Source organism: Pezoporus occidentalis, unplaced genomic scaffold (assembly GCF_034315485.1).
Source record: "Pezoporus occidentalis ecotype Australia unplaced genomic scaffold, CSIRO_AGI_Poc_V1 ctg6, whole genome shotgun sequence".
Taxonomy (NCBI): Eukaryota; Metazoa; Chordata; class Aves; order Psittaciformes; family Psittacidae; genus Pezoporus; species Pezoporus occidentalis.
The window spans coordinates 5,180,678-5,205,364 of NW_026915943.1; the positions used below are offsets into that span (position 1 = coordinate 5,180,678).

General features: G+C 39.4%; 1 protein-coding gene across 21 annotated transcripts in view; it reads left to right on the forward strand.

Annotated features, from left to right (window-relative positions):
• The window catches only part of DLG2 (discs large MAGUK scaffold protein 2), a 1,003,655-nt gene that overhangs the window by 242,535 nt on the left and 736,433 nt on the right, over positions 1-24,687 (forward strand). The window contains exon 1 of one of the 21 annotated variants that reach the window (XM_062639113.1): positions 23,099-23,701. The exons of 19 other annotated variants lie outside the window; for them this stretch is intronic. In XM_062639113.1, coding sequence (XP_062495097.1) covers positions 23,582-23,701 — 120 coding nt within the window. In that variant the 5' untranslated portion in view covers positions 23,099-23,581. Of the gene's footprint in view, positions 1-23,098; positions 23,702-24,687 lie in introns of those variants that run through there. One more of the 21 variants, XM_062639116.1, reaches the window with a different exon arrangement.

Consider the following 24,687-nt stretch of genomic DNA (forward strand, 5'->3'; position numbering starts at 1 on the left):
GCTGTATACCTTCAGGGTTTCATGCACTTGTTTACAGTGGTTTCTTATAAGAATCACAGAATCATAGAATAATTAGGGTTGGAAAAGACCTTCAGATCATCTAGTCCCCTCTTCCATGAGCAGGGACACCTCACCCTAGACCATGTAGCTGAAGGCTCTGTGCAACCTGGCCTTGAACACTGGAGCATTTGCATTGCAAGACTAGACGCTGTGTATGAAAAAGAGGCAAGAGTGATTGAATGTTGAGTTAAAATACTTCAGTGTGGACCACTAGAAAAGGAGCATTATTTTAAATAGTTACAGCCATACAGGGTATTTGCTAAGATGTCTCAGACAAATTAGAGCTTTCTTACTAAATAAACAAAAACCAACAAAAAACCCCAACAAGAATTGTCAAAGGGCAAAGAAGATTGATATTCCTTAAATGATGTAAAAATAGCTCCTGCTGGTTAATTTTGGTCTTAAATGCTGGAACAACCTTAGACAGATTTTGTTTTAACTGTAATACAAATGTCCTCTGCTGGTCATCTTTCCTGGGTGGGAGCTTCTCTGCAGAAGGAAAACATCCATGAGGATGATGATTGTGGTACTGAAGTCCCTAGGCATCTAATGTCTTTTCCCTCCCTGTCCCCCAATTTTATATAAATATATAAAATTACAATGAAAAAGATCAGGCAATTTAATTAGTTAATATTTATAAAGCTCTTTCAAGATGAAAAGAGCTCTGTAGGTGGCATGCATTATTAATTGATATTAATATTTGTTCAGAAATAGAAAGTTGAAATTGATGACATCATTAGTGTGCATATAAAGGAACTTTTTTCTCCCTCAGTTTAATATATTTGTTAATTGGCTTTGCAAAATTTTTTACTGTTTTGGTTTACAAGTTCTTTGAAAGTTTCAGCTTTGTCAACAGAAAGTGAGTAAATGAGTACGTTCTTAATGAAACACAGGCAGCCAGAAGATGTTAGGTCTGAACACCATCATGGTATCTAGTCTAACTTAGATGAGCTCAGTACATTTCCACGAGAGCAATATGGAATGGAAATGGTAGAAATTCAGGTGAAACAGCAGTATGCCTCTAGCCGTGCCAAATTCAGTGACTTGGACGGGGAGGAATAGAAAGTCCATTCCTCAAAAGTAGTTAAAAGTAGATGTTTCCAGAGCTAAATTAAGGAACTTGGATGAAGTCTGTGGGAATCTTTAGGAAAGACTTCAGAATTATGAATGGTTCCCAGGAAGGATTTGTATTTGACATAACCATGTGTTGCCTTGAAAAATGAGCTTTGTGATTGCATCTTTGTCATTCATCATATCACTGAATTTATGTATTGTAGTTTCTCCCGTGTAATGTACTGGGGATGGCTATTAGAAAAAACTTCATTTCTGGGACCTGAGTCACAAATTCCATTTCATAGCCACCTGATCCACATCCCTGGCAGTGATTTCCAGAATTGTCAGGACTTCACAAATCACCAGCGGTATGTATCGTCTCCATCTGGAGGATTTAGAGGTTTTGTTTTCCTTGAATTGGTACTTTTAAACTTGATACATATGGATGCCTTCCATGGGTTCACTGCTGTTTCTGAACTTGCAATAGATGAGTGCTACACACTCTTTATGGCCCTTAGACATTTGTAGGACATCAAATGTTAATGGACAACCTGGGGAATTGGCAGTAGTGCACTAACACAGGAATTACAGGAAACTTAACTAGCCTTGACAGCCACTGCTCACTGGTAGACCCAGTTGCCCCGGTTTCAACTGGGATACATTTTCTTCCTATTAGGTGGTTATAGTGCTGTGTTTTGGATTTAGGATGAGAATAATGTTTTTAGTTGTTGCTAAGTAACGTTTGTACTGAGTCAAGACTTTTCAGCTTCTCATGCCCTTTCAGAGAGAAGGCTGGAGGGGCACAAGAATCTAGGAGGGGACACAGCCAGGATAGCTGATCCCAATTGGCCAAAGGGGTATCTCATACCATATCCTGTCATACGCAGTGTATAAACTGGGGGGAGAGCTGGCCAGTGGCTGCTGTTTGGGAACTGGCTGCGCACTGGTTGGCAAGCGGTGAGCAATTGCATTGTGCATCACTTTTGTATTCTAATTCCATTATTATTACTGTTCCTTTTCTGTCATTTCCTCACTTTTACTCTTCCACTTCTCTAGCCCATCATGCTGTTTGGGGAGAGTGAGTGGGCAGCTCTGTGGGGCTTAGTTGCTGCCTAGGTTTAAACCACAATACTAGTTAATGCATGAATGTACACTGAATGGATGGAACGGGGAGCAGTGTTAATTGCTTACTGTTTCTCATGTTAACTGTCTTTTTGACCTTTTGAAGGCTAAACAACCCATACACGGGTTTACTGCTAAAAAGTAAACGCTTACCACCAAGAAGCAGTAGCAAGGCAATTGGGTGTATATATGGGGCAAAGAGACAGATATCATTGAGCAGTATCTGTTTTCAACTGTACGTATGTGACATGTATGCTTATATATGGTCAGGCTTGATGTGGTTCTAAGCAACCTGATCTAACTGGGGACATCCCTGATTATTGCAGGGGGGTTAGACTAGATGGCCTTTGAAGTTCCCTCCCAGTCCAAACTATTCTATGATCCTATGATTCTGTGACATACAATAGCTAAAAGACCCTCACTGCAGCCTGGGATACAGGGGTATTCTGTCAGGAACCAGTGAGACATCATGTCCCAACAGCTAGTCATGAGGGACAAGATCAAAGTTGTCTTATATTCCCTTTTGGAGGAATTGGGGCTCTTTTCTTGATTTTAAAAGTTGTTTTTTTTTTTTTTCCTAATATATATATATTCAAATGCCAGTGGACCTGCTTTTTCTCCTGTGTGTATTGGCATAGATTAACTGACAAATATGTAGGTGGGAGAATTGTGCTCCCACCCATAAGTATGTTTTACTTACATTTTGACTAACTTAATGTTGCATTTTAAGACTAAAGATTTTTCTTTTACTATATAAGGTTTGGTTGTGTTCTTATGGCTCTTTTATTTCATGGTTTAATCATAAATGACTGAGAAGACTTTATTATTGGACTTGAGAATGAGTTTAAGCTGAAGGTATGAGCCTAATGGAGTTACTTGACATGAATTCTGTTTAAAAATATCCTTTACAGTTGAAGAAAGATGCTTTCCAAAGTGAAGGTGCAAATACAAATGCCTGGTCTTAAAGCTTGAATAAAATAATACAAACATTGTAAGTGAAAATGAGTGGAATGTGCAGAACTGAAAGCATTAGGACAGGAGAGGAAAAGAAGATGCTTCAGTAAGCCCTCTGTTCAGCTTTGCCTGGATAGAATGCAGAAGGAAAACCTGCCAAGTGAGTGCCATTTAGGGATTCACAAACTTCATCCAAAGTTCATACATACTGCCCTCTCCAGCTGCAATTCCTACCTCACCAGTACAAACTGAGAATTGCATCATGCGTAGACTGAAGTGCAGCATGAACTGTTTTGAAAAGCCCTTCAATTTTAAGCAGAGGTTTCGATGGGAGCAGTGAGCTGTGGAGTCTCTATGGCTACATGGCAGAACTTAAGAATCTAAATCAGTTCTTTGCTGCGGGATTTTGTGTGGAATTTCTTGGATTCTCTGCATTCTCCTGAGAGCAGCGTGCACAGGGCAAGCAGAATATTTGAGCTGGGTTGTGCTGTGCAGATTGAAAGGGGTGAGTAATAAAGAATGGCATTCTACTCTCCCACACAAATAACAGCTCCTGAAGGGCTAGAGAGAGAAAAGCCTCCCCATAGAGGGATCTACGTTCAGGATAAGAGCAAGAGGCACCACTGCCATTCCCACCCTTCCATTTTTCCCTCTTTCAATGCAAACTCAATAGATAGGTAGTTCATTACCATAGGTAGTCTTATACACCTTTAATTGCTTCATGTCTGTCTTCTCTGCTCCTATTCTCAGTGACTAAAGTTTGGTATTTTTCCTCTACAGACTTACTCCTACCTTCTTTCCTGTTGTTTCTCACTCACTTTCTTTAGATATACATATATATTTAATTAATATAGCTTAACAAGCAGGAAAGTGCATTGAAACATGTACATTAAAATGCCAGATATCTATTCAGTATTTTATTGTACATTTGTAAGAGTTAGAATATTATGAACCTTAGGCATTGCCTATGAATATTCACTGGGGAAACAACCCCATGCGTTGTGGCTGTTTACTTTTCACTGTCGTGTTTTTTTCCCAGTTATTTTAGCAAACATGTTTACTAGCAGGAATCCCTAAGAAATCCAGCAGTTTTTTGAAGATTCTTAGGTTGGACAGCCAACCATAGGAGTTAAACTTACCCTGCCTATAAACAGAAAGTGATATCCAGTCAGAATTACCAACTATAATTGAAAGGGGGAATAGAAAAGATTCACAACAAACTGCTGCTAACTTTTCACAGGTTAAACAGATATCAACACAAAATATTTGTCATGTAATTGATGTAAAAGAAATAAACTGGAGAAGCATGTGAGCCATGTGTGGGCAGTTTCAGTAGAAGAGACTAATCAAGTAAGTTATTTGCTACCGAATCGCTACCTATCCATAACAGAGTCAAATTCACTTTTAGTCTTCTCATAAGAAATGCTTGTGAACGCATGCCGTTGCTTGGAAGAGATCATATGCAATTGTAGGCCTTGGTAAGGTTTTAATAGCACTTGAGTTAGGTCAAAGTTTCAAATACAGTGTCTTATCATTGACCTTTAATTCCATCTACCATGTTATACCAAGAAGATGAGACTTGCAAATGATGTTACCCTATTTGTTCTATCTGGCCTATACTATAGGCTACTTCTGCCTCATTACAAAAAAGATGGGGAAAGCCTAGTTCTAGCAATGGAATTCTTTTGAGGACTAAACTTTTCCTAGTTAATTTTCAGGTATATTAGTCTTTATAGGATTGCTCACACGTGCACCATAGCCTACTTACAATGTCTATTTAAACACTTGATTACACAACAGAACGGTTTCTTCAGTCTAATGCCTTTCTGTGCTGCAAGTTGCCTTGGCTGGTTGGAGACCCCCAGGGAGAATGTCACTTCAGGGTGGGGGGGAACTCAACCAATACTGAATTTCCTTAATGCCACTTTCTGCCGCTGGTACGGGACGTGTTAGGGCTGAATTGAACTGCAGAGATCAGAACTATTCCATTTCAGTTTCTGAGTGAATATCTTCTGACAGCGGGCTGGACAGCAGGGAGGCACAGTCCTGCATGTAGATTGCAGTCACGGATATGTTTGCTCTAGGCTGATTTATCCTCTTGGGGAAAAGAAGTTAACCTATGAACAACACCATGATGCTCTAATTCCAGTATCTCAGCTAGCTTATTGAGAGCTAGAACAGATACCAATGCGCTGCCCTGCGGGCTGCAATATTGATGTATGATGGAGTGTGAAACCTGAGGATCATTTTTGCTGAAGCATACTTCACTTCTTCATATTTCTGTGAAATCAGGCTGCTATGTTACAGCAAATGTACAGGGGAATGTGAGAATGTGAGTAAGACTGGTTCTTTAATAGGAGAGAATATGGTTGCCCCTGCCCATTGTACTTGGTCCTGGACAGAACAGGGGGGCAGTGGAGTGGGTGGCAACCTGCTTCCCAGCCCTATGAGTCTGTGCGACATGAAGGAGTAGGAAACAGGGCAGTTGGGTCCCATGGAGTGAGATGGGTGCAGAAATGCTGCTTTTCCAGGGGCTGGTTGCTGTGGACCACATTCTTCATCTAGGACTGGCAAGTGGGGAAGGTGGCATACTGGAGGGTGTGAGTCTCGCCATGTCCCTTATGGGAATATGGAAAGAAAATGACAGTCCTGTCAAACTGAAGTGTAGGCAAGCTATTAGTTTTCCTTGCCTCTGGGAATACACAGCCAAAGAAAGAAAGATGGATAAATAGAAGAAGGTATGTTAAGGATCAGAGTGAAAACAAGCCTCTGTGATATTTCTGTCTTTCAGCAGTGATTTGACATTGAAACAGAGAAATGGATTTCCTAATTTCTTCCCTATCCAAGGCAAGATTTGCCTTGGACTTTCATTGTGGATAAATTCACCATGTGGATTTCCTTCCCAGGCAGCTTAAGAACCACCAGTTATTTTACAGCAAACTGATGGATATTGCTTCCAAAAAGTGTGTTATATTGATTACCTGAGTCAAACCTGTTCTTTTTATTTCTCATAACAACAAAACATATATTAGTAGATATCTAGCTTAACGGTTGAGAGAGGTCAGTTCATTCTGTAAGCTGACCTGATACTTCTGAGTGTGCTTAAATCAAAGCTATAATCATTGGAGTTACCATCAGATTAGCTTTTGAAAATGAAACAATCTGTTGTCTTCGTGTTACCATTTGCTGTCTCTTTCTAGATCACTGATTTGATTTTTATAATTTATTTATTTTGACTATTTTATATTTATTATCTATTCATTAATTGATACACCACCTTTGCAACTGTAGCTGGGAGCTGGTTTTGGATATATGGCTTTTCTGGGAACAATCAGGCCTGGTCTCTGGGAGCTGTTGGTTCCAGATAGGAACCACAGGATACAAGAGCAGTCCAGGATGAAGTTTCTCTTGCGCTACAAGGTTGTAGTCATGGCACCCACACATTCCCTTGGCTCACAGAGAACAGGCAGAGTAGTTACACTGAATGGTATCTCAAGGCTAGTTGTCACAGGGGTTACAGTGCTGGAGTGACACTGTACCCTGATTTGGCTGCATTGTTGTTTGATGAGCCCAGCTACGTAAATCCTAACATATTGAGACCTTTTGCTATCATCACAGTAGCCAGTATGTTCTTGCAATACCCAAACCCATTCTGCCTTGAGACATTGATAAATTCAGCAACTGTAAAAAGATGACGTAAATGCACCTTTTCATTTTCCTTCCCTATTATACTGGGCACAATCTCTGAAAACCAGAGAAGCAAAATGCTTGAAAGCAGAAGCTCAATGAAACAATGCATTTGCAGGCAACTGAGGTTCTCTGCTACCACCAGTGTATAAAATTTCAGTAGTTACTAGCTGCCAGGCAATACCACTGAGTACTTTGAAGTTAGAACTGACAATTTAGAGCTTAGGGCCAGTTGTGTGAAAATTGTTTTATTCTTTGCATTTGTTCCTAGTTGTGTTGTTAAAGCATTGGAAGACGCTGGGCCATCATATTGCACATCTACTGAAGTTTCCAGATACTTGCCATGAGCAATACTAAGTAGATTACATTGCAGAAATCTCCTCTAAAATCTATTGAAACATTTAACCGGCATGAGCCGTAGTAGTACTGTTAGACAGCATAGAAAAACTGCTGTGCATACATTAATTTCAGACAAAATGCACATTATCTTAAAAAATAACCAGTTCCAGAAAAGAAGATTACATGAAAGATTACTCAGCTCTAAGATGAATGATTATGTTTTTTCCTGCTTTTGACATGCAATAAAAAGTAGATGGGACAAAGCACAATGTCAACCAGGATTGGAAAGTATATACATATTCAAAATCAGTATAGGTCCCAAGTAGGTAGCATCTACATAATGACCAGTCCCTGGACATTCAGTTAGGTCTTTGGGATGTTGTTTTACTAAAGGGATGCGAACATTTCTGGCTTCCAGGAGATAAGAGATGCCTGCAAATGCTGGAGAAGGCAAGTTTGGATTTCCTTTCTGAAAATTACTTTTTTTCACCCAGCAGCCATTGTGTTCCTAAATGGATGTGGTGACTATTTCAGCCTTTTCTGCTTTATGGAGAGTCTTTTTCGTCTTGCTTCTGAAGAAAATGCTCCCAAACGACTACCCTTGCATATGTTCTCTGGTCAATGCTTAGGTTTTAATTTAGTGTTTAACATCCTTCTAGTCAAGCCTGATGCAGGAGTGCTCATTAACATTCCTCATGGCTATCCTCTCTGTTATGCAGCTGCTGAGCTCTGTGCTCTGGCAGTTCATCACAGGGTTGGTTAACAGGTTTTGGGCTTTCCCATATACAGATTCATTTATTTTCTAGTCTTTTTTTTTCACTTTCTTAATCTATACATCTTGGCTATTTCCTCTCAAGGTTAGGCTGTTTCAGGCTATGGACTGAATATCAAGAGGTGACTCAGCTTTTGAATTACTCATGGAAAGGAGTTCCTTAAACCTCCCTCCATTTTTGTTGCTATCTAGGAGGAAGGCAAGGGGATGAATCACGTTTCCAGGAGCATATGTAGTGATGGAATGCAGTTTTGATTAACTTTCCCTGAACACTTGAGCAGCCTTTTTCCTTTCGAATCATACACTAAAATGGTGGCTTTATATCCAAAGTAGATTGGTCTAGTTTCTATGGAGGGAATTTTGTTTATTGAACTTTTGTTTTATTAACTGAAAACAGTATTTGGATTGCAGTTTGTGGAAGTTGTAACACAGGTGTGTGATATGTGCCATAAATGCTTCCTAGCTTGGTTCCATCAGTTGCATTCAGCCCAATTCCAGTGCTTAACTTGGGCATTCTGTCAGTAAATTTTAGCATCTGCTTGAGAGCAGAGGCAGATAAGTCTGCCTACCATAACTAAATGTTTGAAAAGAGCAAGGGGTGCAGTAGGCCTCAAAGGACATGCAGAGGACAACCTCCTCAGCTCAGGTACTTGCAGCTCTCCATCGACAGAGAGAGACTCCAAAGACCTATACAGTCTGCTTGACTTAGGTCTCTTATCTTTTGTGAGTAATGAGGGACCATGAGCAAAAGTCTATCCACTCAACATCCCTGATATAGCTGTCTTCTGAAAATGATGATGAGTGATGTAAGTGGTCTCTGCTGAGTGACCCAGTCACAAGGATCTCGGTTGTAAAGGTGGCATCATTTTTGCTGCTGCACTACTACCTGATACAAAAGGTAGTGTTGACTTCTAGATTTTATGCTTCTAAAAGATAATTACAGTAGAGGTCAAGGAAGAATTTCATCAGGGTTTAAGTGCCTAACTTCTCAAAGGTGAGTTGCAGCAGGGTTTATATTGGACATAGTTACCAGTTTATTAGAATACATGCTTCTGTGTTGATCTAGAAATGTGAAGACTACTTCCAGGCTATATCAGAAAATACAAATTAATTTAGGCATTTGGAGGCTCTGGAAATCCTGCAGAACTAGCAGACTGGATGGCTCTTTGAGGCTTTAAATGGGTTTTAGGTGTTAGGCTATGCCCCAGATTAGTTGGGATTAGGTAGGCTTGATTTAACATTGCTTTTGCTGTGGTGGTTTTGGTAGCATTGGGTGATCCTACAATGTTTAAAATCTTAGTCATGCTCACAAGCTAATTTTCATATATATGAACCTGAGATCTTGTAGGTTTAAACGTCTTGCTCTTTATCACACTGGTGTGTGCCTGTGGCAAAGCAGGGAGTTAAACTAAGTCTTGAGAGCCACGAGCTATTGCCCAAACCAGTGAACTCCTGAGTTGCAAAAGGCAGTGAGTAGCTACTGATCCACCAAGATTTTCCACATGCAGTCTCTTTATTTCTTGGAATTAAAGAATAGTTCTTTACTAACTTCTTTCTGTGTCCTATTTCTGCAGCTGGACCTTCTGACGTTACATACATGCATAGCTCTGTGTTATGTTTCAGGCATAAACCCGTCAGAGGCTTCTTCAGAAAATTTGGCTGGGGGTATAAATTTACCTCCCTTCTGATGCTCTTCACCTTGAACTGGTTTTCTGTGGAGTAGCTGGAGATAATATAGTAAAATGCTATACCTAAAATATTATAGTAAAACAAGGAGGAGTAGAGCAGCGAGAGATAGTTATAGGCAAGATGAAGACTGCTGGCTGCTCTGGGTGTTGCATAGCTACCTTTGATGACTATAGCTCAGCACAATGTAAAACCACATACCAGGAAAACATTAACACAACAATTCAGATGTTATTTGAACAAAGATGGCAGTATGTTGAAGGTTTATTCTAGTGGAAAATCCAGAGAAATTGCAATAAATGACATCTCATTGATTTTTGTATTTTCCTAGGAATATAGCAGTGCTAAATGCTTTAACAATTGGCTTTTTTCCCTAGAAATGTGGGGTGCCAACTTGGAGATGTCTTCAATATATGCTGGGGAGGGTTGTGAGAAAGACCAGGTCCCAGTCTTGAAATCAGTCTTGCTGCTTGTGGTAGAGGAAGGTACAAATAAATGCTTTCAAAGAGGGAAAAATACTTTGGGAAATGCTGTAGGTGGTAGAGCACAAAGATTCAATGAGATGTGTTTGCTCATTGTTAGGAAATCAAATATTTCAAATCAATCTGTAAAAATGACTTGAAAATGTTAACTGCTGTTTCTTATATTTGTCATTCAAAGCTTTGCAGTCTGAAGTGTCTCCTTACTGAAAGGTAAGATGCAACTGCAGTGTAGTTGCAGAGCAGCAAAGACTGGGAGTTGTAATAAGAACATTGACATTTTGAGAATGGTTACGGGGAATGATACCATAAATACCAGTTTGCTGATGAATAAACTGAGGGGTAGACCTGTTTACCACACCTGGTAAGGTGAAAGAGAGATCCTGAGAGCCCTGGCTCTCATTCAGGCTCTGACTGCTATCACTTTGCCTTCTAGTATAAAGAAATAACTTTCTAATTTACATTATTTTCTACGCAATAATGAAATAATGAATAAATGGATCTTTTTTCGTGGTAGCAGAAGCCAGGAAATAAAAAGTAAATTGTGATCTTTATTGGTCTCAAATATTTCCCAGCTCTATTCATCAAAAAGAAGTTTTGCCCATTCAAGCTGTGTACGACAGTATATAGGTGGAAGGTGCTTTATGCATGAACTTCAATTTTCATTCTGATTTTAACAATTAGGATGGAATTCTGAGTTAACTATCTAAAAAAAAAACCAAACCAGAGATGCTGGTAGATGTATGAGACCTATGACAATGGGAACATGTTGCCATAGACACAACTGTTCAATATGGTACTGAGACACTGCTGCTTAAAGAAACCCACTGAAGTTGTTTCACAATGTCCTGAAATTATGCAGTTGTGAAAAATTAATTCTTTCACCAAAGTGATGGCACTGTAATGTTGATTCTAAAATATTCAAGAAGCTATTTCAGTGCTGAGGGCTGTCAAATGACAGAGAAAAATAATGTATCAGAAGTACTGAGATATGTTTAAAAGTTTTAATTATAGCAGATGGCCAACATTTCTGAGCATTGCATAGCTTAATTTTGAGTTTTAACAGCTTCAGTTATAGCTTCAGAATTTCTGCATCTCTTACAGAAATCCATCTCATAAATTGGCATGAAATGTCACTATTTATAGCAAACATAGGGCAAGAAGCAGAGAACAATGCAAAGCAAGAGTATGAAATGACAGCTTTCTGTTACAGGCAGTAACAACTGGGGAATTGCAAGCTTTTCCAGATTGTTCCAGTCTTGTTCTTTTTTGTGGGTATGAATTAGCAAAGAGGTACATATGGATTTGGGCCAGAAGGCCTGGGCTATCATCTACTCTGACTGCCTGGACAGAACTCCACTGAAATGAGCAGGCAGCAATCAACTCCCCATTTAGTGCATTTTGTGGTTTGGCTTGTATTTCAAGAGCGTTGTATACAGCAGCAGCATCCATTAATAAGGAGACTTCTGAACGAATATTTAGAGAGAGACATTCTTACCATTACAAAGGATAAACTTGTATATGCACATATGCACACTCTCTGCCAAACATTAAATTTAATTCTCATTACCTTATTACACCACAGGTTTTGTGAAGGACCAAGAGTCATCACGGGTGGGGAGATGAGCTACATTCCTGTGTTGGTTTGGTGGAGGATGGAAAAAAGCCTGTGCTATGGTGTATGTTTATTTTATTTATTTATTCCCCTCACTTCTCTCTCTCTTCCGACTCAGTCAACAGCTGCATCTCTCCAGCTTGCAGAAGACTAACCCAATCTCATTCTTCTTACTTCTAGATGAGTCACCTGTCACTACAGATCCTCCTGTCCTCCTCTCTTGTGAAAATCTTTTTATAGCCCAGTTTGACTTGTCTGGCTGAGTCACTAACAGCTCTTAGTGGCCTTTCCTCAATTCTGATTGATAAATATGGGCAGGAATATCTCCTGCCCTTCAAATGTACTTCCAATAGATACCCACATAATATTTCTGTTATCTAGATCAAGACTAAACTCCCTGACTTTCAGTCACTTTCAGCAAGCAATCACTACTAGTTCATATATACTCTCCACCCTTTCTGTAGTGTTCATGGGAGTGAACTTATTGTAAGAGCCAGATCAGGAAACCATACTTGGATTAATGGTACCCAAGACCTGTGAATTTATACGAAATTGTTCAGATTACAGTATTCTAGTGTTCAGAATACCATCTGATAATTACATGATGCCCTTACACTGTACCCAGCGTCCCAGGCATTGTGACTGGATATATATTCACGAATGCCTCCTAAAGCATATTTCACTATGCTGAGTCCCCTTTGAATGTGGTGATGAGAAGAGGATAGAAAAGGATACCCTCAGACTGTATTATTCTGCTATTGTAGAATCTGTTAAACTAGAGCTCATAATCTGCCAAAAGAATATGAAGGAGCATCATCTTTTTATATTTGAAGTTTACATACAAACTCACTGTCATGGTGTGTGCGTTAACGCTTATTTTATGCCTTAAGGAACATCTGCAATGTTCTTTGAAATAAAGATTTTTTTTTTAGTATTGGCTTTAGTAGAGGTAGATTTTCACTTAGTGCATGTCATATTTTACTCTGATTTTATTTATTGTTTGGGACAGATTCTTATATTTTATGACTGTAGATCTCCATGGTCCTTTTTTGAATTAAACGCTTGTATTACAATTAACAGTAGAATCTGGCTGGCTTTGTTTTCCTAAGAGATTTGATGTTATTTTTGGTTAATGTGTGAAATGGGGCATGCTACAACTTCTTTGGGTCGAGGGGAGTGCTATTTCTAAAACTATTAAGTAAAGTATTATGGGAACAGAAAATGTTCCTCTCGGATAAATACAGCTCTAGCCAATTGATATTCTGTTGACATGCATGTCTCATTCAGTCTTGTCCTCCATGCAAAAGAGATACTGACCCTGTGTACTACACTGAGAATAATTTTGCATATAGAAGTAATAATAAAATGTTTATAGACAGCCCCATAGCCAGAAAAATTGCCACAGATTTTTAGCTTTTATAAATGTCTACAGAGAAAGCAATGCTAAAGTCAGTTAACTTGTGAAATGCCATCAGATTATACCAGTAATTTGCATTTTATAAGAGTATTTCAATGGAAGACGTACTCTGAATTTATCTGATCTTCACTGCATGTGACTAAAGGGAATATTGAAATGAGAAGAGGACATCTCTGGAAGAAATGTACAAGGCATGTTTTTTTTAAAAGGAAACCTGACTGCTTGGAAATAATAGAACGGATTAAATATCAGTGCAAAATTGTTCTTTAACTGCTGGGAAAGAATAGAATTGCTTAGATACGATCAGTATAAAAGGTTCCTGTGCAGACATAACTTGTTGAATATATTTTGCAGGTTGAGATAAAATTTTCAGTGATAAAAAGTTGAAGTGAATAATTTTGACTTTCTAGACTAATTTTGGTAATACTGAAATCCTCTTTCGGTGCTGTCACCTGCATTTCTTTATAATATTAAGCTAGTATTACATGTTAACTTTCCATATTTTATTTTCCATAAAGTCAGCATTTTTTTCTTTGTGGAAACAAAACATCTTTAATGGATTAAATTGAGAAAGCTCTTAAGGTCATTTGAAAATTTTGACTTTGTGTGACAAATTCCCCACAGTTTAAGTCTCTGAAGAGTCTATTCCCAGAAAGAAATAATTATGCTCCAAGTACAACATTTGAAGTATTTCTTGAGCCCAGAACAGCAAAATGATGACAATAGTGTTTCAGTCAGTATGTGTTGGACATCACTACACAGTGGAAAATATAAGAATCATCTCTTTTTTTTCTCATGATTCCATTAAGTCTTCTCAACAGCAATTTGTGGTGAAATTCTCAAAAGCAACGGTAGATTCAAAACTGTGTTGTGTGATTAGCTGGGCATGATTTTGAGGATGTAGATTTTTTTCCACTTGCTGCTCATAACTTTTGCTTTAGGAATCCTTTTTGAAAAAAGCTATCATTCACCTTGTTTTAGCAGTCTAGAAATAATATTTCAATTGGTATGTAGGAGGCATAGAGATATGCAGCAGAAAGGTGGGATGGAACAAGAGTGAGCAGTGATCTTCTCATTGTGGTTATACGTATGTGGAAATTAACCTCCCAGTGGTTCCAAAAAGTTGATTACTATACACACACAGAAAGAGACTCTTCATTAGGGACTGCAGTTGTAGAACAAGGGGTAATAGGTTCAAACTTAAATAGGGGAGATTTAGGTTGGATATAAGGAAAAAATCCTTTACTGTGAGGATGGTGAGGTGCTGCCAGTGGCTGCCCAGAGAAGCTGTGGCTGCCCTATCCCTGGCAGTGTTCAAAGCCAGGTTGGACAGGGCTATTTCTTCAATTTAGAGACAAGAAAGTTGTGTGTGGTTGTATCAAAGGTCTTACTGAAGTTAAGGTAGGTGAAAACAGTTTTTCTTCTCTTATCCAGCAGCACAGACACTCCACAAATTTACTGTATAAGGCCAGCAGATTACTTAGGGATGATTTGCCTGTTGTGAAACCATGTTGACGGTCTCTAATTAGCTCCCTGCCATATATATGACTTGACATTGCTTGTAGGAGCTTCTGTTCCATGATCTTACCAGGTATAGAGGTGAGTCTGACTGGTTGGTAGTTCACAGGGTCCTCCTTTTTTGTTCTTTTTTAAAGAATAAAAGGATATTTCCCCTTTTACAAGTCTCTGGGTACTTTGCCTCACTGCTGTGACTTTAAATATGATGGAAAGTGGTTTATTAGCAACATCTGCCAGTTCCCTCATGACTATGGGATGCATCTCATCAATTCCCTTGGACTTCCCGTATGTGCAGCTGAAAATAATATAGCTGAAAAAATTTTACTTCATGGCAAAAAGAAGAGCTGAAGCAAGGAATGAAATCGTTGGTAAAACACTGCAGGAAAAGTGTCCAGTCGGTCATGGGAGTTTTTTGCTGACTTTATTGCTTCTGATAGGGTAAATTTTTGAATTCTTAGTCTGGGATTATTGAGTTGAATGATACTAGAGGGAAATGCTAGGTGGGCCAGATGTCTTCAAATGTTGAGAGTCACATGCCCCAAAGGAGATACAGACATAGCATGCATCACCATCTTTCTCCTTGTTGCTGACAAAGATTTTTATAGCATTAGGTGTATAGTTCTACATAAGGAATATGGATGTCTGATTTAACCATACTGTTTTTTATTATTTTTTTTAAATCCATGGAAAAATTGGGAAACCGTGTTTGCAAAAGCACTGAGTACAAGGGGGTCGTGTATTTTCACATGTAGAGGTACATTATTTTGGTTTATTTGGCTGTATTTCAAACAGAATGCTCTCCACTAAGAGATATTTTTCCTCCTTTATTTTTGTAATATACTTAAGTATTTTTTAAAGAAGGAAAATCTATTATTAGATTTATTACATTATTAGAATAATTAGATTACCTGTTTATTCTTTACTGAACCCAATAATTTGCTTTTTACTCATAAGGCTTCTAAAAATATCTTGATTCTTGGTTTGAAACAATTAAAACATAGAAGATATACTAATTTCCTTGTAAATAGTTTCACTTGTTTATTATCCTTAGCTTTCAAATGCTGTGCAGGTTTGAAATAACTCTTTAAGAACAGGCTAAATTTAAAAGTAGTTTCAAAGCAAGGTATTTATTTCATTAACCTGATTTCTAGCTGAGGTTTGTTAACATATTAAACTGATAACTTCTCAGTTGAATGAAAAGGAATAGGTAGGGCATGGCCAATGAATATCCATCATTATACTCTCTACTGTAAAACCTGACACTAAGCTTGTTTAATGAAAATACTGACTACATAAAAAAAAAAAGCTGAAACCTGTGTTTTCATGAAAACATAGGCTACTTCCACTGTTACGCAATTTTATATCCTATTTCTCAGTCTAACGATAGGTTCCCCTTAAATAGTTTCCTCAACTAAAATTGCAATACAAAAAAGATCCTACATGTTTTGACACATACAGGTCTTTATCAAGTATAATGCAAAACCAAGTTATTCTTGTACAAATTTACAGTAAGAGCTTTATTTTTTTTTTCCCCATACGAAAAGACTACAGCAATTTCCTTGGTGAAAATTGCTGGAGGTTTATTTTTAAGTACTGTAACAAATGCAGTTGAACTTTGGAAGTTCGTTCCTTCTTCATTCATGCTGTTACCATGGAAATGTGGATTTTATGCTTAAATGAATTAGCTTAGTTCATAAATTATGGTTCATAAATTATAAAAGTAAAACATTAATTCATAATTGGGGAGCAGTGGCAAGTCATTAAGAGGTAGACATCATTTTCGCCAAGTTTAATTTTCCCCAAGTTTTTCAAACAATCATGGTGAAAGGTGTTCTGGGGGAAAGCAAACATAGGCTTCTAATTGTCTAGGCTTTTTAGCTTGTGTTGAGCTCTACATCTGTCTGGGCTGAATGATAGGCAATGTATATCAGAAAGGCTCAGCCACATCATATACTGGCTTCTGTAGGGACCAAGAGAGAAAATACTCCTTTTCTCATTTTGCTGTTGGTATTCTGTCTCACAGACATGCACTTTGCATACAAGCATATCCCTGTATATGTGTGAATGTGTGTATATATATAAACAATGCAGAATAAATAGGAATCTGTCTACACACTGCTATTAAGGTGAAAATCTCACCCTACAAAGGTGAAAGTATAAAAAGCAGCAAGCACAGATGGCAAACTTCAGCATACATTTGCACTTCCAGCACTTCAAAACTATAAAGTTTAGGGCCTCATGTCTTTCCTGCTGATTTATCCATCATTATAACCTCCCAGAAGAGGAAAATTTACAAAAAGAGCTGCTTTGTTAAATTAATCTAATTTGGATTAAAAGTGGTATTTTGTTGTGAATCATCTTCTTGATCTTCACAGAAACATTCTCATGTCAAGAATAAAGGACCATCTAAAGCAAAGATTGCACTTCCTCCATGAGAGATTTTGAAGGGCAGGTTAGGCAAACATTTGCCAAGAATACTCTATGTATAGTTAATCTTCCTTCAGCAAGGAAAGCAGATTAAATAATCTGCTAGGATTCCATATTGCCATGGCCTTTAATATGATTGTGGATAGAAATACCTTTTTGAAGGTGTCATGATGAAAATGCAGGTCAAGAAGAAAGGCAGCTGTCCTCTCATAGTCAGAAAATGAAATGCACATTATGGAAACATGTTAATCATCAATATGAGTGAAATTCAGGAAATTCACTTGTGGTCTTCAGAGCTGAAAAAGCGTTCACAGCCAGAGACTCTCAATGAAGGTTATAATGGAGTTACATCTTCTCAATTGGTTGAATCATGAGTTATAAGATGAACTTGATCCACAGGTTACAGGTACAGCAGTGTAAAAATGAGGCTTTAAGTAACAAGATGCTTCGTGGTTCTTTATCCAATTCCTTCTTTCTGGGTCTCTGTACCTTGTTTTGCAGTATTTTGTTTTAGGGTCATTGAAGCAATGAGAAAGCCTTTCCTGAGAAATTCAGTCACAGACAAGACTCACAGGATCAAACTATTGTTCACTTTTTTTTGTTTATTATTTGGCCATATAGGTTTGTGGTTTTGTTTTTTTTTAAATTGCTTATTAGAAATTGTTTTGTCTTTGAAATACCACAATGGCTTGGGTCATAAAATATGTTTACATTTCATATTGAGAAAGAATGATTTCTAAGTAAATTGTGTGGTTTTCTTATGTATCTGATCAAAACCTTCCTCAGTGCAGCCACATAGAACAGAAAGCAGAGAGCTGGGATATTGGGAGGAGAAGTATGAAATACTCAGAAATCAGACAATTGGATTACCAAGATTGTTGTGGAAAAATGAAACAATGTTTTCAGGAAAAACTGGATTAATTTAAATCATCCCAGAGCAGGTCTGTTTACTGGCCTGGAAATGAGGGAGAATATTTAACATAGCAGCTTTTGGATCAGAATGCCAGGATGCCAGAGAGATAGACTCATAGATTCATAGAACGGTTAGGGTTGGAAAGGACGTTAAGATCATCTAGTTTCACCTCTCCTGCCATGGGCAGGGACTCCTCTACACTAGACCATTTCACCCAAGGCTCTGTCCAACCTGGCCTTGAACACCGCCAGGGATGGGGCATTCACAGCTTCCCTGGGCAACCCATTCCAGTGCCTCACCATCCTCACAGTAAAGAACTTCTTCTTTAGAACCAATCTAAACTTCCAATGTTTAAGTTTAAATCCATCACCCCTTGTCCTGTCTCTACAGTCCCTAATGAAGAGTCCCTATAGCCTCCCTTCAGATACGGGAAGGCTGCTATGAGGTCTCCACGCAGCCTTCTCTTCTCCAGGCTGAACAGCCCCAACTTCCTCAGCCTGTCTTCATACAGGAGGTGCTCCAGTCCCCTGATCATCCTCGTGGCCCTTCTCTGGACTTGTTCCAACAGTTCCATGTCCTTTTTATGTTGAGGACACCAGAACTGCACACAATGCTCCAGGTGAGGTCTCATGAGAGCAGAGGGGTCAGGATCACCTCCTTCGACCTGCTGGTCACGCTCCTTTTGATGCAGCCCAGGATACGGTTGCTTTCTGGGCTGTGAGCGCACTCTGAAGCCGGCTCATGTTCATTTTCTCATCGGCCAACACCCCCAAGTCCTTCTCCTCAGGGCTGCTCTGAATCTCTTCTCTGCCCAACCTGTAGCTGTGCCTGGGGTTGCTCTGACTCAGGTGTAGGACCTTGCACTTGGTATGGTTGAACTTCATGAGGTTGGCATCAGCCCACCTCACAAGTGTGTCAAGATCCCTCTGGATGGCATTCCTTCCCTCCAGGGTATCAACCCAACCACATAGCTTAGCCTTGCTGACAAGCTTGGTGAGGGCATGCTCCATCCCACTGTCCATGTTGCCAACAAAGATGTTTACAGTACTGGAGATGAGATTTTGCAAATAATCTCTTCAGTCTTTTTTTATTCTCTTTCTGGAAATTTTAGGATTTGCTGAGCTGAAATTGCTGCTTTAGCTCCTCTGGTATGTTTTACTAGACTTCTCTATATTGTAAAGCGTAAGCAAGCCTTCTTGCCAATTGCAGCTTTGTTCCTGCTCTTTTTTCAGCATTTGTTTCCAGATATCCCATAGATTCATCTATTCTCAATAGTCAACATGTTCAGAAACTGTACATTGCACAGCACCCAAGACCTGCAGAGCAGACCAATGCTTCCTGCAGCATCCCCTCCTCTGACATGGATATTTTCTGTGTAATGAGCCTCCTGTAGCTGTGCATTAGCTGTAGCGTAACATTTTTATGGCAATTTAAGAATCTCAGAAATGGGGAAAGGAGTAAAATCACTCCAGTTTAAAACTCATGTGCTGAAATCAGCGACATGTAAGCAATCTAGGACTAGAGTGCTATATAGATTGTATCACTGCACTGTGCAAAGACCCGGTGTGATGGAGCATGACTGTAGCCATAGTGCCATGACTGCACAAGCCAGTACTTCAGCATCAGTGCAAAAAAGAGGGAGAATTACACCCTGGGCTGCTGCAAGTCAGTGGCACAGATTATCAATATTGACACTATTAAGAGTTACATGGCCAGAGCCTACAGATGGCTGTTCAAACCTCCACCATTCTGTCCAACTGCCTGCAGACATCCGCTTTCCCTTCTTTTGAAGAATGGGAGTCCACACAAAGAGCAATGCACCTTCTTTTCCAGCCCTTTCCCCCTCTTTTCTCTTTTTTTTTTTTTCTGGATAATCTCTGCTTTCCTTGTAATCATCAAAGTGTGATCACAAAATCTGTTTCATTGCAGCAAGACTTTTGGAAGCAATTTATAATATTTACCCACGAATGTGGTGCTTAAGTGAAGAGGGGCGCCTTGCACTGCCATAGGGCAAACACTGGAAAGTGTTGCTTTCTTCACTGCATTATTAGTCTATTGCTTTTATTGTTACTGTCTTTTAAAATGCCGTTTTTTTCATGGTGTCTGGGGAAAGATAATTGTAAGTGGTTAGGTTGCTGAGGATGAAAATATTATTCTTCGATATGGTTTCATTGTTCCCTGGCAGGGTTATCCTAGTACTGTCTGCTTTGTGCTTGTATAATGGCATAGCACAATCAGGGTTCTTGACCACAGCTTTGGGATACAATGGCAGCGGCATTTCTACTGCTACTGCTGTTACTACTAGTGCTGCTACTAGCTGCTTCTGGGCAGTGACAGATGCTGCAAAGGACTGTCCCCCTTCACCCCTCTGAAGCAGACTGCCCTGAGGACCTCCTGAGATCAAGGTCTTCCAGGGCAACACGTTCCCTCTGCTCTCTCAAACCTCTGCAGACAACCAGGGTTTCCTTCCAAGCGCTCCCTTTTGCCCATCTGAAGGCACAGGAGGATAAAGCAATGATGAAATTTCACGGCTCAAGATAGTGGCTCCAGTGGTTTCTGTCATCTCAGAATGTTCAGGTCACAAGTTGTATGTCTTTCTATAGAGGGTCTGGAACGCTCCTTTGGACAACTGCCTCTCTACTGTTTTTTATATTTGACCTACTTTTCCTTTACAGTAACTTCTTTCATCTGTGGGGTTCTTCCCTGTGGTGCCCGGTTTAGGAGCACTTAAAAGGTTCTGCTATTTTTGGCACGTCTGGCAGACTCGAGCAAGGCTTTTTCCTCACTCATTGTCATCAGTTCCATGTCAAAGACCATAAATATCACCAATATGTGATGCTTTTGAGTAACTGTTAGTTGCTGTAAAATATTGTTTGTATGTCCTTGATGAAAACACCGCCTTTAACAAAAGGATGGTCATGCTAAGAAATGTTTTGCAGAGGTGGTCAAGCCCTGCAGGGATCTGCTTGTGTAGATTACCTGAAGTAGTCTCCGTTAAATGTGTTAGTTTGCTCTGCTGTCAAAGTAATACCTTGTTGGCTGGTACAGAAGTTTCAATTTTCCAGCAAATTCTCAAATGCCCCGCAGTTATTATAGGAGGTAGCTGGCACATGGATGGGAATCTTCCCTTTTCGCTCTTGCAGTGCTATGAGGGTCAGGGTCTGTAATGTCCTCGATAATTTTTCCTCCTATGCACTCAGCAGTCATGGGAGACTTTTCAGGGTGAAGACTTTAGGACTTCATTACTTCTTGTCTTCAGAAATGAGTCTGAAGTCTTTTATACATGTGATAACTTGGGAATAACGTAGTTGTGGAGCCCTGCTTTCTTTCAGTGAGATCCCTATTTTCTCCCTGTTGAGTTTGTTTGCTTAAACCCAAAACCATTAACTTTTTGGGATCATGAAGAAGGAAGTTGTTTTAAAGACTTTGCTGTCTGAAACCTTGTGCAATTCCTTTGGCAGGAAGGAGATTTGAATTTGATTTTCTTATAGCAGCTACATGCTTGCCTGAGCTTTGCCTCACTTGTTCGGGACTGTGCATCTCTTCATCTTTGCTTTTTGAATTGCATCTCTCCAGTGGATCAGAGTTCCCCAAGATCTCTGGTATTTTTTTTCAATGACTAAGATGCTTAATTTTAATTGTTAATGTACTGTACTGCAAAACAAACCATGATTCCGCTCCCTTTCTATTCACTTCAGGAGTGTCAGAAAAATGCATTGATGAATTCTTCCCTGCTTTTGCTGGGCAATGTGTTACTATATTTTCCCTTATTTGATGGATATTGCTGCAGTCAAAGTCTGAACTATCAGAACTTTGGGATAGCCCAGCTTCATGAACTATGGCACCTAGACCCCAGTTTCATTACTAAAAAACAATTGCAGGATTAGATTTAAGAACAGGGTACAGCTCTTGTGTTCTGCATGTCATTGCTGTTGCCAAAGGAGGTTGTGATTAGTAATTACTTGATTTGTATGACAGATGGAGCTGGGGATCAAATTAAGTAGCTGTCTTAGGATACGTTGTAGAGCAATATCTAGCTTTAAACACGACTGCCTTCTCTGTTCCTAAAAAAAGGCACAAACAATGACAGGCTAAAAATAGCTGTTCACTTGGAGTTGACGACAGTTTCTGAGAGCTTGTCTTTAGGAAGATGTTGGAAAAAAACCCTGCTGTCTTCTTCCCCCTCCCCCTCTTTTTTCTTCTTTAAATGCACGTCCTTCTGTTTAAGTTTCTTCACCTCATTGCCCACAGAAAGGTACCCACTGACTTTGATAGCACTTCAGTATTTCTGCAGGTTTCCAAGGGGGTTTACGTAAAGCATTATTTAAAGAAATCCTAAAAGTCACTGCAGATATGTCTATTAAGTTATGCTTATCCTACACAAATTGCTCTGTGCCGATAGAGGAGGAGGTAGTAAAGCCTTTTCCACTCTTTGCCTCCCACAGTATCTGCTGCAGTGGAAAAAAAAATAAAAGGAGGCTATTTTCTGGTTTTATTCCTGTAGTCTGCTTCACAATTCGCTGTGGATGCCGGTGTTTCCCGGTGCTGTAAACAAAGAGTTGAGTCTTTGACTTTGTGTCCCTGCAGTCTAGTAAACAATCAGTTAATCTGTAGGATCCCAGTGGTTGACAGGAGTGAAGGAAGTAGTTTGATCTTATTTTTGTGCTTCTGAATTAAAGCTTTGCCTTCTGGCTACGTTCTGAGTTCCCTCCTCCTGGAAGATGTTTGAGCATTTTGAATTCAGAATATGTAGTTACAAATCCGAGGGCACAGCCTTCCCCAGGATTTTTCTGCTTTCAGTTTAATTTTCCTCTATGTTTCTAATCCCAGCGAGGAAGAAAACAGTTTGAAAGCGATGTCCAGTGTCTGAGCTAGGGGACAATGCAATTCAGGATCTTTAGAACTAGTCCGCTGCATTCTTCTTAAATGAGAATGAAGGAGTAGGTGGGACTTTTTATTTAAAAATAGATTAGCACAAGGGACTGAACTTGCATTTGAGGAAACATTAATAAGCCAGCCAGCCATTGTCCTTAATCAGAGACTGTATTTGTAAGTAGAACATGTTGAATCTGTCATGATTGATGACGTTGTCTCTGTTAAAAGGGATGCTGCATCTTTAACAAGAGCAGACAGAAACAGTGCAGAATCTACAGTAAATTTGAGAATTGGAAGAGAAACCTTTCTTCATTTTCCCCTGTATAACGTTTGTAAAATATTGAAAAGAATAACATCAAAGCCAGGGGGAAATATAAGTAACTTGCTGCTTACATTTCAATTCCTCACCTTTCCCCTCTGGGTGAGTTCCCCCTCCTCTTTCCCCCCTGAATTTAAAATGCTGGAAGGAAAAGCAACTGAGGTCCAAGTTTCAGATGCCGAATTCTCTGCTAATTGAAATTACTGGGCATATTTCTATATATAGTCGATGAAGAGCTGTGTAGCTTTCACTCAGTGCCTTCAAGACATGTCTTTTTGTAGTCAGAAAAACAGAGATCAATGCATTTTCAAACTGACAGAGGGAACGGATGCTCCTTAGTAGCACATGCTCGGGATCGTGTGTGTACCGTTTGTGCAGAGCAGAGACGCTGAATACTGGTCCATATGCTCCTTGTTTACTGCAATGTTTTTTGCATGTTACTGTGCACTCCGGACTAATGTGAAGGTAAGAGGGGACGAGGCAACAATTTGGCAGGAATGTACATGCAAAACCAGCTGCAGAAAATGTCTACCTTGTGTTGCTGAGTACTTTGGAATTGCTAGCTGAACATGCATATTATTACAGGTGGTTGTGGGGGCTTTGTTTTATCGTTGTCTGTGTAGCTAAAGCATAGAAGCATGTTTTAATTTTGCAGTTTAGTGACCTTCAGTTTTTAACTGCTTGCAGTTCAGGCTCTGGGCTTGTATGATCTGATAAACATGTTTTGCTACTGTCCAGGTAGGCCAGAAACAAGATGCCAAAAGCTATTTGTGCAAGGCTACATAGCTTTGTATAGGTTAAGAATTCCTATACTCTAGTCCCCCTTGCATCCTCCAAGTGATGCTGCTTGCATGCTTTCTTGTTGATTACTTGTCTGACAATCGGGGGATCTTGCTGCTGTTATCTCGGTTGTTTTTTGTACTGATTTGTTTCTAACTTGAAACAAAATGCATGCAAACAAACTATAAGATATGTCCTAAGAAATAATCAAAGGAATATTACTGCAAAACGCTATAGAAAAATGCCAGCTGGCAGCCCTGATCTCTCAGTAACTATTAACCAGCATTTGTCACTCACGTCAATGTTTGCTTGTTCTGTTAATTAGTGTCAGAACTTCAATATAAGTTGCTGGATATATTACGTTCTCTGGAAGTAGGACAATATTAGCAGACAGGATCATTGGCACTGAATTCAGCTCTAAGCCAAGCTGTGGGCCAGCTGTGGGAATCCAGTTGCATAATTTAAATGAATTACTGTCCTTAGTCAACATACTGGGGAGGTACTTTTGGCATTCTGGCTTTTTCAAGTTCAAATGAGTGTGTCTGTCTGGGAAGAAAAGCACTGGTAACTGCCGGGTAATCACAATTAGAACTGTTTTACCTGGAGAAATAATTGTAAAGGATATTTGGCTTTCAAACTGCCTTAGGCATGCCTCTGAATTAAACTGAGTT